Source organism: Myodes glareolus, chromosome 12, assembly GCF_982192425.1.
Source record: "Myodes glareolus chromosome 12, mMyoGla1.1, whole genome shotgun sequence".
Classification (NCBI taxonomy): domain Eukaryota; kingdom Metazoa; phylum Chordata; class Mammalia; order Rodentia; family Cricetidae; genus Myodes; species Myodes glareolus.
The window spans coordinates 13,151,185-13,165,054 of NC_142037.1; the positions used below are offsets into that span (position 1 = coordinate 13,151,185).

The 13,870-nt window shown below is 44.1% G+C and overlaps 1 protein-coding gene across 5 annotated transcripts; it reads right to left on the reverse strand.

Moving 5' to 3' along the window:
- Positions 1-989: 989 nt before the first annotated feature.
- Positions 990-13,363, reverse strand: Cdkn3 (cyclin dependent kinase inhibitor 3). Of its 5 annotated transcripts, none has more exons than XM_085698484.2 (9): positions 13,238-13,363; positions 11,343-11,425; positions 9,337-9,392; positions 8,921-8,965; positions 5,642-5,864; positions 4,237-4,268; positions 2,800-2,900; positions 2,257-2,455; positions 990-1,196 (listed from the first exon to the last, which is right to left on the reverse strand). In XM_085698484.2, exons 1-8 carry the CDS (start codon positions 13,340-13,342, stop codon positions 2,276-2,278), a joined length of 825 nt encoding a protein of 274 aa, XP_085554610.2. In that variant the 5' UTR covers positions 13,343-13,363; the 3' UTR covers positions 990-1,196; positions 2,257-2,275. The 5 variants fall into 5 exon arrangements, with proteins under 5 accessions (XP_085554610.2, XP_085554609.2, XP_048285924.2 ...); XM_085698483.2 differs by having other exon boundaries at positions 2,800-2,903; XM_048429967.3 differs by lacking the exon at positions 2,257-2,455.
- Between the last annotated feature and the right edge of the window lie 507 nt (positions 13,364-13,870).

Here is a 13,870-nt window from a genome sequence, read left to right on the forward strand (position 1 = left end):
AGAGCTCACTGACAGCCTAGCCTACTGGGCAAGGTCTAGAAACTGAGGCCCTGTCTCATATATCCCGGTGGACCTCATTCTCCACACACGGACATTTGCTGGTGTCGGTCTGTCGCTGGCTAAAGCTTCCAGGTACTGTGATTTTAAAACTGGTTGTAATCGCAGTATGTACGAAAAAACAAACAAACAAAACCAAATTAAACACACACACACACACACACACACACAACTTTTGGGATTGTCTTGAGGTTTTTTAAAAAGTCCCTGAATTAAACATTTGATACTAGTCCTGTATGATTCTCCCATCTTTCTCAATATTTTTTAAAGGAATCATAAATTCTAGAAGCTAGTTAGTTGGTCGTGGTGGCGCACACCTTTAATCCCAGCACTTGAGGGAGGCTGAGGCAGGTAGATCTCTGTGAGTTCAAGACCAGCCTGGTCTACAGAGTAAGAGCCTGTCTCAAAAATGAAAAGAAGAAACATGCCAAGTGTGCATGGAAGCACTAGGTTGTCCCCATGGTGGTGAGGTGCGCTGGGAGGGAGCCAGCTCTAAACTCAAGAGTCCCTTGTAATTCTGTAAGTAGTGAAGTAGGAAAAGAGAATTTCAGGAGGGGGGGAAGGGTAAAAATTTTTTAAAAGTAGTAAGTAGGGTGTGTGAGAGATGGCTCACCGAAGAGAGGCACTTGCCACCAATCCTGACGGTCTGAATTGACCCTGGAGCCCACATGAAGGAAGAGAACTGACTCCTGCCCCTGCCCTCTGCCCTCTGCCCTCCACCTGGACACTGGGAACTGTGGGTCTGCATACAAAACTTCATTTTTACTGTGTCACATGCCTACCAGTGACAGTCAGAGGAGGCCAAAGCGGGGTAAGCAATGAAAGCCCAGTGTTTTTCTTTCCTTTCCCTGGCGTCCTCTAGGTAAGCAAGAAAGTCAGTGCACTTCTAGAAAGACAACTGTATCAACTGTGCAGATTCATGACCCAAAGCGTTTGGAGGATCCACACATAACATTTATATTCAGGATGGCAGCACTAGTAGTTCTGCGTCAATACAAATTGTGCTAGAGAACTTGGGAACTTCATACGTAGGCATGGATTTGAAATCTTCATTATCTGGACACAGATCTTGATAGTGAATCTCTTGATGATAGGTACGTAGTTAATTTATCCCGGAACTCATGAAGATAATTATATTGCTGGAAAGAAAAAAAAGAGTAAAGATAGGTTGAAGTCCAGAAAACTAGGACCAGAGTAGATAGACCCCATACTTGCTAAGAACAGGAGGAGGAGGTGCTGGCCAAGCCAGGAGGTGGGAGGGGCAGGGTCAGAGGTGAGGTTGGGTAAGGAAGCTATCCTTACTGAAAGGCAGGATGAAATTCACAAGAGGGTTTTATAAATCTATACAATGCTTTCTTTATTGCTGAGGACTAACAGTCAAAGGGCATCTTCTGTCCAGGGTGGAAGGGCCTACTTTTTGCTTGTGTGGTCCCCCTCCCCCCCCCCTACTGAATATGGAGGAGGGCATTCTCTCTAACAACAGAGACACAGTCTAGCAGGTGTTTATAGAAGCCCAAGCTACTGGTGCTCCCCACACCCCCCCCCCCTTTTTTGTTTTTTTGAGACAGGGTTTCTCTGTAGCTTGGAGCCCATCCTGGAACTGGCTTTGTAGACCAGGCTGGCCTTGAACTCACAGAGATCCGCCTGCTTCTGCCTCCCAAGTGCTGGGATTAAAGGCATGCGCCACTACCACATGGCTGCTACTGGTACTTTTGAGGACAGTCCATTTGGAATAATTTTCATAAATAAAAAATTTAAAAACCAAACATCATTATACAGATAAGCTAAGTAAGTGCTTTTTGACAATTTATTGAAGTTGAAATCTCTTTCCAAAAGACAGCTCTGATAGCCACCGTCCCTGATAGTGAAACCCTGCCATGCTGGCTTTCCTCGGGAGAGGTGGGGAGGACCCATTAGCTACGGAATGTCCAGGCGATGAGCTGACACCCACATGAGTGTCGGCCTCATTTCGGTGACACATGTATAATGCATACATATTGGACCATGGCTCTTGTTAGAAAAAGGCGACTGAACTTCCTAAATTTGAAGTATTTGATGCTAACAGAATAAAGGGAGTTCTATTTTCAGAACTTCTGTAGAGAAGTAGATGCAGTAAGGTGTATTTTATGAATGGCCATGTTTAAACCTTGAGAAGCAGTTTGCTTGACCTGAATGAGTTAGTACAGTAAGTCCCAGTACTTGATGCTGGTGTAGTCTGCTAATCCAGGAAAGGGAGACTGGACCACAGGCAGCCTGCGGGTGAGGATTCGTGAGCACCAGGCGGATGACAGGCTAAGCTGGTACCACGGGAGGGCAGATGAACTTGGGGTGCGCACAAACAGCGCCATCCGTGATTGTCACATCCGGCGTGGTGCCGCTGCCTTCTTCCTACTTGTTTCTACATGTTCAGGAGAATAGAAGGCATCTGGTATCCATGGCAACGGACAATAAAATAAGCACTGCTGCACAGGGGCACGGTAGGATCTTTAGATTGCTTGGGCTGCAAGTCTCCCCAAGAAAAGGTTACAGTAGCCATTTCCTGACCAAGTGTGAGCATCAGCCCCAGAACTGACCGGGGCAGAGCTGAACAGTCACATCCCTCAGCGAGCAAAGCACAAGGTTTAACACCGTCATTATTTTGTTCAAAATTCAGTGGTTTGTGCAGATAGCTTGGTTGTATTTACATGTAAATGCACATATATGTGCATCAGGATTTGGAATTTCAGCTGAAGGCCCTCTTACCTTGATGGTCTGTATGGCCCCAGATCCCCTGACATCTCGAAGGCTGTCTATGGCTTGCTGGGGTGATATTGAGTCAGACAAGTATAGGAGGAGACAAGCAGCTACTGAGAACATGACAGAAAAATAATGGGTTATTAAAAACTGGTTTGCTTTTGTTGTAAAGAGACTAGACAGTCAATTAGGCTTCTATGGCCACAGCAAACTCTGTTCAGTGTGATTGCTAAAAGTCAGACCCTATAGTCCGTGCTTTTGAGGCTTACGTGATTCGTACTAGTGGCTTTGTTGCTACAAACATTGGCTTACACGTTTCTGTGTGAACGTGGGCTCCATTTCTCTTGTGTACAGAGCTAGGAGTAGAGTTTTGGGTCAGGGTAACTCTGTTTCCATGGCTGAGAAACAGACTAATTTTAAAGAGCAGTTGCGGTTTTACATCCCAAGCAGTAGTGCTGAGCTCCCGTTTCTTGGAGTGTGTGCTGATTCTTACCATTTTAACATCGCCACCATAGCTAGATGGCGTTACTGGGCACCGTTGTTGTGTGCTTTTTGGCCGTGTGTATTCTGGGGAGATGTTTACTCAGGTCCTTTGCTCACTCTTTAGTTGCCATGTTGGTCTATCTATATGGGTACGTTACATATTATCTAGATGTATTTCCTGACCACATACATGCTGTGTGAGCCCCCCGCCCCATTCTATGTACAATCTTCTCATTCTGGCAGTGGCCTCTCATATGTTGTTCACTTGGATCCCGTTTATCCTGTTTTACAATAAAATTCTTTTGGCAGCACACTTTAAAATTAATACACAGAGGCTGGAGAGATGGCTCAGTGTTAAAGAGCACTCAATGCTCTTCCAGAGATCCTGAGTTCAATTTCCAGAGACCACATGGTGGCTCAGAACCATCTAGTGGGATCTGATGCCCTCTTCTGGCATAAAGGCAGACATGCAGAGAGAGCGTTCATATACATTAAAAAGAAAATCAATTAAAAAATTAATAGTAAGTAACTATACTACATTGTTGTTTTCTATTTGGGGTTTTTGAGTCAGGGTCTCACTGTAGACCTACTTGACCTTGAACTCACCACAGAGCCAAGGATGACCTTGAACTCCTGTTCCTCCTGCTGTGCTGGGAGTTTTATACTGAGGCACCGGATATTCTTTAGCATTTTCTGTCAGTGTCCTAACACTTCATGGGAAGAACATTAGGAAACCCAGACACAGTGCTAAGACTTGCAAGTGATCCTCCTAGGCCAGGCCCAGAACAGCTGGCACACCCACCCACGCTTTCCAGGAAAAACCAAGTTTAAGGCTTTACTCAATCCCTGAGTCTTGGTAAGCTTACATTGTGCTTTCTTTCCTGAACTATAAAGTGAGACAAGGTCTCCCGAAGGAGTTTATCTTTTTTGAAGTTGAAGAGTTAGTGAAAATCTATTTCTTACCAAGACAGGATCTTCCAAGTCCTCCATAGCAGCTGAAAGGGAAAGAGAGTTTTGAGGTGCGTCCATTTTCATTCTATCCCAGTACAGCTCAGACTTCATCTCCTCTGCCCGTGTTACCTCTCCAGGACACAGCACAGCACCCGGCACAGCACCGTACACAGAGCAGTTAACCACCCCAGAGCTGTGTGCTCATTCATAAGGGGAGGGACTCTGACTGCTGAACCCCAAGACCTATGGCTGAGAAACGGAGCACTAAAGAACTAGGAATCAAGGCTATCAGTCTTTTAGGTAAAATGTGAGTGCTTCTGGACCAACTGCCAACCACACAATGAATGATGTCATCTGTCTCAAGCACAGAGTGTTAGGGAGGGGCTGGAATCCTGAAGCTGGCCAAGGTCTTCTTTGGCTTGCTTTTTTACCATTTACCTGTGAACCAGCGTTAATAATAGAGGGTTGCCTGAGGCAGTGTTTATCATGGCTTAGAACACAGGCTGGCGGAGGAAGAGACCAGTGAACGCTAGTGCACATGACCTAGCACTGTGAAGATGGCAACAGTTCTGCAAAACAGCCATCAAAGCTGGACAGTCGTTTTCAAAGACTCTAAAAAAGTATATTGTAGGGAAATAAGCAAAAGCCCAGTCATTGGATGCTTTTATGAGCCTGAAGCATTCTTCCAATGCAGAAACACCCATCCACTTATCTACATCGATCTCCACAAAACAGAGGTTGCTGTGAAATTTTTGAACAAACAAACAAACAAACAAAAAAAAACCTTTGAAACTGTTTGGAAAATGGACCTAAAAGTTGTATTTTTTGTTGCTACACCTGATGCTAATTTGCATATGCCTACAAAGAAATACACAGTTGTGTATTCTGGAATTTTGCCTTTGCATTACTTTGAGATGGGCCTGCTGTTTTATAGGAGATTCCACCATGCCAACTTTTGACTCGGGTGCTGGGGATCAAACTCAGGCCCTCACACTTGTGGCAAGTATGTTATTCACTGGGCTGCCTCCTCAGCCCTCGGAAGTCAGATTTTAAAAGACTGCTTTCTGTAGGGATTTTTTTTCTCTGAATTTTGAAAGATAAGCAACTTTACTGCTATGAAAACAGCTGATGAGCCGAGACAACAAGAGATGTGACAGAGCAAGAACAATGCCACATATTCTGGTGGCGATGAAAGGGACATTGCTTCTCCTCTTCCTCTGTAGGCGCTCAGATGCACTCCCTGCCATTCCTTCTGAAGGGCAGCGGCAGGAAGTGTCTGACTGCTTCCTCTGCACAGGCCCTGAGCTAGCACTTTCCACGCAGCAGCTCTCTAGTCCTGACAGGAGGGAGGTCGCGGGCAGTGAGGAAGCACTGTGACTGGCGTACTGCTCGTGCGCTGACCAGGGAAAGAACGTACTGTATCAGGGTTTTCCGGTGGTTTTTAAGGCAGGTGGCCAGCTCCTCCATGATTTCCCAGCAGCTGCCTATGTCAGGAGTCCCTCCATCTGGAATTGGGTGGTGATGGGTGACAATTCCAGACTGTTGGTAGAGGTCCAGAAGGTTTGGGACTCTATATTTTGACAGCTCCCCTCTGGTGCAGAAAACAAATACGTCTTGGATCCCGTAGCTCTTTAGTTCCTCTGCCAAGACCAAGACACACACAGATGCACACATAAAAGAGGACATGTTTAAATAGTCAAGAGAGTATATATAGAGTTACATTCTTCCACAAAAATAGTAACAGCTGAGAATTTGTAAATCTGATATATCTGATGAAAATACCTGAACCAAAAGCTGATGAGAATTAAAGCAGATTGATTTATAAGTAAAATGCTTTTGAATGAATTTCAAGATAGGCTGATGGTATTGCTATAACACAAAATATAGGTTTTCCTTGCAATAAATACTGCCTTTAATAGTTAATATTTAAACTCCTGAGAAGGAATGATAGCACTATTTTTAAGTTGTCCTTTTTCCATGAATTAGCCATGTGCGTTCTCACCCTTCCTTTCTCAGGCAGGTGTTATAAATCATCTCCAGCTGACGTCCTGTGTTCTTCCGCTGTACTGCACTGAACCAAACCAACATGAATTTACTTTTATAGACCCGGTCTTGAGAAAATAAGGCATTAACTGCACTAACCTTAATGATTTAGAGCTTTTCATTTTAATAGTTAGAACCAAGAAATATTTCTCTAGGATTTTATACTGGAACTTAAAAAAAAATTTTCTTTTTAAACTATGTGCATATATGTGTGTCTGTGTCAGGGTATGTGCACATGTGTGCAGGTGCTTGTGGAGGCCAGAAGAGGGCAATAGATCTCCAGGAGCTGGAGCTACAGGTGTTAAAAACCACTCCATGTGTGTTCTGGGAACTGAACCCTGGTCCCCTGCAAGAGCAGCACCCACTCTTAACCACTGAGCTGTTCCCCAGCTTCTGGACCTTCTTTATGGCAATATTCATTCTGAATTATTTAGTTAAAAACAAATAATTCTGCACTCCAACCTGTGGACATTTATCTAAGCACAAAGTCTTTGCAGTTGAAGTGTAAAACATATATCTTACTTTAAAGACAAAGAGAATAAAGATAGAAATGATCTTACTAATAATATGCTTGATTGCATATTTCCTCTTGTGTGGAGATACTGTATATGATATTCCTAGTATGTATGTATATATACACATACACTCACACATGCACACATATGAAAGAACAGAGATTATATGAAGAAGAATCTAAAGGGAGAAGATGGAAAGAGAAGAATGTGGAAAGAAGAAAAAGATTACATGTTTTGTCTCATATGTGCAACTTATATTTTAAAGATACAGATATTTAATCAGACATGAAATCAGAGGGAACTATGTGGGGGGAGGAAGGTAAGATGCTGGGGTGAAATGAACATGAGCAAATATAATAATGTTGTAATAAATCCCATTATTTTGTTCACTAAAAATAATATTAAAAGGATAGTTTGCTTTCTACTTAAAGGCTTAAATGATAATACTTAGAATATATTAAATTATTAAAATATTAATTTCTTTGTCTTGTTTTTGTTTTTAGAGACAGGATTTCTCTGTAATGGCTCTGGCTGTCCTGGAACTCACTCTGTAAACCAGGCTGGCCTCTGCCTCCTGAGTGCCAGGGTTAAGGTGTGTGCCACCATGCCTGGTAGTTATGTCTTAGCTTTTGAATGTGGCAACTAGAAAGTGTCATTCCGTACACAGCTTCCATGTGTGGCTGTGACTGCATTCCGTTGTGTTTGCTCTCTAAGTCAGGTCTTTTGGTATAATCTACGGGGGCTGAAATCGGATGTCCTCCAGCGCACTTCCTCAACGCTGGGATTACAGACTTGCACCATCACGTCCCGCTTAGATAGTCTCACCTTGATAAAACTATCATAGTGTTACAATCGCAAAATAATTTTAACATATTTAATAAAACTTTTGAAAGAGGGGATAATCTTCTATTTGTCTTCCATACACACTTGACAGATTCTGAAATATGGTGGTTTTCAGATTTTCCCAGGGAGGATACACCGCAGGAAGTTCTAGGTCTCCCACCAAGTGTTTGATCTGTTCTATATAATAAATCCTATCAATGATTTCATTGTTAAAAAAAATAGAGTTAATGAAAAACCTAGACTCTTCCTATTATAAAAGCCACTAAACAAATAGGAAACTCCAAAATGTGTAAGGTTAGTTTTTGAACTAGTGATTTAAATAGTATTTGCTATGTCCTCCAAATGGAACATGCAAGTTATTTCCCACCATTGTATGTATACCTAAAGCAGAACATGCTTATAAGCACCACAAAGGCCAATCCAAGCATTAGACTCTTCATCCCTTTTGATTTTGGGACAGGGTCTCACTGTGTCACCCTGGCTGGCGTGGAGAACACACAGAGATCTGCCTGCCTCTGCGCTGGGGTTAAAGGATTGCACCACCATGCCTTTCTTCTCATCTTTTTGATAGGTAAGAAATAAAGCACATTAACCAACTACCAGAACATGCACCTACCAAAACAAGTAGGACAAAGTATGATGAGTTTAAAAATTCTGTACCAGTCAGACTCAGACCGAGTGTAGATACTGATTTTCTGTGTGAGGAGGCTCTTAGTGTTTAAGTAGGTTACAATATTCCGGCCCAATCAGAATAAAATATGAAATGTCCCATTTGTCACTGTCATATAATATGCAGGAAGACTGCTGGGATTATCACTAGGGAGTGGAGACTGCGGCGGCATGAGCATCCTTGAGCAAAGAAAATGGCTCCCGCTGCCTGGCCCACCAGCATGCTGGCTTTATTCTGACCAAGGGTGGACAACTTGACTGCTACCCTGGGGCTCCCAGCTCAGGCTAAATTTGTGCTACCACAGTCAGGTCTGCAAGGAACAGTGTGTTCAAAGACATGGGCACCGCAGTATGCCAGTTTTCTGTTTATAAACTTTTCTCCCTTGAACGGACACATTCGAACACCGGACACAGTTTCTATGTGTGAGCAGAACTGTGACAAGCAAAGTTATGTCCAGATAAATGATGATCTCTGGGCCCATCAGGTACCGCTTCACATGTAAGGGGTTCACAATTAGAAATGTCATAAAATTGATTTTATATATTGAGAAGAGAACAGCTTGACAGATTTTCATACTTAAAACAAACAAACAAGCTAGTAGTAGGCTTTTCTCATAGTGACCTACCTGTATCTTTGTGAATGTTTCTTCTAACATCTTTAAATTTACAACCTATAGATAAGGCAAGGAAAAAAATTATTTTAGGGTTGTATAATAAGGCATATTTGAACACACACAAGCTACTGTAGACAATCATTTCACATGGCTATTCATTTCAATTCCATCCTAAATGTACATATTAATTTCTTAGAATCTTAGAAACAGCCGCAGAAAATCTACTGACGGGGATCCCAGTGCTGGAGCTCCTGGCTGTGCGCTTTAAGTCTCATTGAACTAGGCTGGTCAGAAACGTAGCCCTGGGCCTGGAAGGTGCTCCTGAAGGCTTCCAGAAGACAAGCTGCCCAGCGCTCTGAGATCAACCTGTCCGCTCACAAAAGTCTGCCCTAATATTAGTAGGAAGCCAACCGAGTGTTTTCACCTACCTGGAAGAGCACATAAACCGAGAAACTGTGAGCAATTCACTCGTGACAGAGGTAGCCTGTGAAGAAAAATTTCCCAAGCTTAGTTTTTTAAAAGCTAGAAATAGAGCTGTATGGTGGTGGCACGCACCTTTAATCCCAGCTCAGGAGGCAGAGGCAGGCGGATCTCTGAGTTCAAGGTCAGCCTGGTCTGTACAGTGAGTTTCAAAGCTACACAGAGAAACCCTGTCTTGAAAACAAAAAACAAAAAAAGGCTAAAAATGGAAATTTAGCCTACTCAACAGGAGCATCTGCCACAGAGTGAGGGTGTTTTAGCGTTTTTCAGAGGCTGCAAAATACCAGTTAATCAGATAGGGAAGACCAAAGGCCTAGAATGACTGGAAGTTTGGAAAGGGGGACTTTAATACCACATAGATCTTCAGAAAAAAGCTAATTTAAGTTTACCACAAGATCCCCTATAGGTAGAGCCAGTAACCTGTGGTATGCATCCCAAATGCTTGGAATCACATGTTTTTCAGAGCTCGGAGTTTAGTGATTCTAGAATGATTGCAAAGGCTTGACCAACTGAGCATCCCAACCCGAAGATCTAAAATTCAGATGCTCAGAATAAAAAATCTTTTCAAGTGCCAGCGTGAGTCTCAAAAAGTTGTAGGTTTGGGCTATTTAAGATTTCAGATCAGAGATGCCCAGTCAGTAGAAACCTTAGTTGAGTGAACTGGAAAATTCCATTTTAATATTAATTTTGCAAGGTTAAGCTTTTTTGGTTAAATTGTCGTACAGATATAATTGTATACCCAGGGACAGAGGTCCTGTCTGTAAGTCAGGAGATAAGTTTGAAGAAAAGCCAGAGGCATCACAGAGGTAACAGCTGGGACAGAAAACTGGGTGCGGTTTTGAGTTTAAAAAGGAGCGTGGTAGGTAACGTTTATTTGATGACAGAGTAAAGGACCTTTGGCGACAACTCTTAGTGCTCAGCATGTTCTTGAGAGATCAGAACCTTCTACTTCCAGTGCTGGGCCTTGGACGCAGGGGTTGACAGCCATGTGCTCTGTCACTAAGCCAAGTCCCAGTGAGGCTGCTGGCTTTATGGGGATGAGAGAAACCATTTGGTTGCTGGATTTACAGACCCTGTCACAACCATAACTCTCATGCCAAGACTTGGAAGTTGATTGACAGAGAAACGTTTTGATTGTGATGGTTGATGTTGACCTGTGTGGCTGGATTAAGGACCACCTAACTGATTGGGAAGGCACACCTCTGGATTTCTGTAAGGACATTTCCAGAGACAGTGAGGCCAGGAGGTCCTAAGAAGGGCTCAGTCTCTTGCTGGATTCAAAATCTAAATGTATGACTGGAAGGGGAAGGGAGGAGGGACTCGGCTGACTGGAAAGAATGTCCCTGGGGACATGCCCCTCCCTGGCCCCTTCACGTCATCGTTCCATTCTGCTTCCTGACAGCTGTGGTCTGAACTCCTCTGCCCTGCCTTGCACCCTCCCCTGACATAATGGATGGAAACCTCTGAAATGATGGCTAAACCCACCCTTTCCTCCCTTAAGTTGTGTATGTTGTAGTCTGTCACAGCAAGAAACGCAGTTATATTGATATGGCGTCTATATTAAATGGTCCGCTGATAGATACATCACACAACAAATAGTTCTGTGTACTAAATAGGATTTAACTTAATGATAAATTATTAATACCCTATTTTTAGTATTCAAATGGTTTCTCTAATTCTAAAAGAATACATAAATTTTAGTGGGAGATCATTTCAAAATATTCCACTTCTTAATGGCTTCTACAGAGATTTTTTTCTTCAATGTCCACAAGAGAGATATGTGGTTTTATTTCATATCAGATAGTAAATAAATAATGGAATAAGGAAATCTCTTAAAGATGGAAATTCTAGGTTGGCAGAAGAGAATACTTGCTATTCACAATTACATGCATTATCTTGCCCAGAACTGCTGTACCATCAAACACTGTAGCTTACCACTGAAATGCTAACATACCATGAGATCTGAATTGGAGTCTGTTCATCTTCAATAGGCTCTTCATCTGAAGAATCAAATTCACTTGCCTGTATTGAAATGGGCTTCAAAAGAAATGTTATATTAAATTACTGCAAGGAATATTTGCATGTGATTTTTTTTAACATAGCCAATCCTTGATTACACACCTACTGAATTAATATTTGTGGATTTTTGGTCATTAACCTAAACTGTCAGCAATATCACTAAATGATTAGTGCTGACCATTTAATTAATCATGGCACTGTACGGTGGGCAGAATTAGACTTAGACCAAAAGAATATCTGACTCCTGGATTTGGTCCTTGGATAATCTCTGGCAAGGCACCCGAGTGCAGCTCTGAAGTGCAATCTGCCTGTTCCTTTTAAAGCTTCTCTTGGACCTTGTGTTGGCATGCTCTGGAGACCCTGTGATACCCTGTCCACCTTTAACATAGCTAAAAGACAGCAGTCTGCAAAATTACAGAATGGCGGAAGTGCTAAGCTTTGAAGAAACGGCAGGTTTCTAGGTAGACAGGGAAGTTAAAGCAGTCAGTGTGAAAATTCAAGAGCTGAACCAGTTATGATGAGGCACAAGTTCTAGAACAGTGGAATACATGGCCAGGCTGGCTCAAAAGAAAGCCCCAAAGAGAATGTGGGTGGAGGTTTGTGCATTCAGTCGGGATGACTCAGAAGAGACAAGACCAGCGGGAACTGCTCAGCCTCTTTCTACAAAATAATCCCATACAACCTAGCAAATGGGTGAACACATGCGAACCAGCTCCCCCTCATCTTTATGAGTCACTGGATTAGAAGAACCCAGATCGACCTTATATGCTGATCTAAGCAGCTGGAGCTCAATTCTGGATGCAGAACTTTCACATGGAAGAAAACATATCCTTTCCCACTCCCTAGGTGGAACCATCTTCCGTGTTATTGAGTGGCAAAAAAAAGAATGTGTGTCTGAGTGATTCCCATATCATTCTGGAATGTGACTGATCCACCACTTTCCAGGCAGTGCTGGACAGCCCAGAATTCCCGTATGCCAGATGGAAAGCAGGCAGACCTCAAGAGAGGAGGAGAGAGAGGCTTCACTACTTGTATTCAGTTCCTCTCTACTCAGAGATCAGATAGGATAGAAGAGGATCAGCTTATTCCTCTTCTCTGGAGTCAGAAGGCAGGAGTGAAGGACAGCTGACAACGCCTGGACACAGGACTCACAAGAGTAACCAAACAACAGGCTGCTTGGCTTTCAAGCCCTTGTAGAAAGGTCTTGCCAGAGGAGCTCATGACAACTGACTTAGGCTATGGACTGGGGTTTTTTAGGACTGCTCTTCGGTATAAAAATAAACAGAACCCAAATGAACCCTTTAAGTAGGGTGTCAGCTGTGAGGTAGTCAGGTGTCAGGTGGGGCTTCAACTCCCTGCCCTCCCCCCTAAAAACCACAAGATTTTAAGCTTGTATGGCCCATTCACTCCACCCCTCCCAGCCAGGTGTGGATAAATCCTAACATGCTAGACGTCCCTGTTTTCCCATGCCCAGCGATTCTGACCTTCAGGGAACAGGATGCAGTCCCAAGGGGACCCCGAGGGAGGGTGGCGGTCGTGGTGTCACCCACAAACGGGGTTGTGACAGCCTTTGCATCAGAGGCATCAAGTCACTCATAAATTGGGTTGTGACAGCCTTTGCATCTGAGGTTTCCAGCCTACTGGCTTGGCCCTCTCTGGCAGGGATGTCGTGAGCCCCCAGGGGCGGTCAGCTCCGCCACTCTCCACCTCCCAGACGCGCAGAACAGTTACTGTGCGAGTCGCACCGCTGCCCGCCCAGCCACGCAGCCGAGGCCGGTCAGCATCTGTCCCCGCGGCGCGGTTCCTTCGGGTCCCGCCGGCCCCACTCACCGGCTTCATGGCTGGCCGCGGCTCGCCGTAACCAGTGCGGCGGATCTCGCAGCCTCCTCGTCTCAGCCCGCGCCGAGTCTGTCCCCCGTTAACCCATTGGTCCATCCGCCTGGGAGGCGGCGCGGCGCCATCCAACAACCAATCATATCCTCTCTCTGTTTTTTCCTCCGAGCCCTGGCTTAACCTTTAACTGCTCATTGGTTCGGAGAAAGTCTTTGAAAGACGCGCGGGAGGCGGGCCCGGGAGAAAGTTGATTGGCTGGAGGGCTCCGCCCCCTCAGCCAGTTGGGGGCGTGGACGTAGCAAGGGGCGGGGCGTGGTTCTGTAGAGGCTGGTGGCAGCAGACTCAAAGGGTTATAGTTCAAGTTCGAAGGCAGACTCTTGTGGGACCAGAAAGAGCCTGTGTTGTAAATGAATTGTGAAAACCGTAAGCCAAAGACTCCTCCTTGTGCGAGAGTCTACCTTTCGTAGTAGTCAGGTTTTCAATTGAGTACTAGGGAAGACAATCAGCTTTGCCCTAGGTCTACTGACTTAAATGTATCCCCAAACGTCCGTAATAGTGTTTATCCAAATTATCTGAGCCCCTGGCTCAGCTAGGTTGATGTACAGCATTAATCAACATAGTGGTCCGCTA

What these genes read in the sequence shown, in the direction of transcription:
- Cdkn3 (XM_085698483.2), bottom strand. Translation starts at nt 13,342, where the DNA reads ATGGACCAATGGGTTAACGGGGGACAGACTCGGCGCGGGCTGAGACGA. An exon ending in ACTCCAATTCAGATCTCATG is followed by an intron (nt 9,393 to 11,342) that starts GTATGTTAGCAT and finishes TTTTCTTCACAG; the next exon opens with GCTACCTCTGTCACGAGTGA. An exon ending in GGGCCATACAGACCATCAAG is followed by an intron (nt 2,456 to 2,799) that starts GTAAGAGGGCCT and finishes CTGAACATGTAG; the next exon opens with AAACAAGTAGGAAGAAGGCA.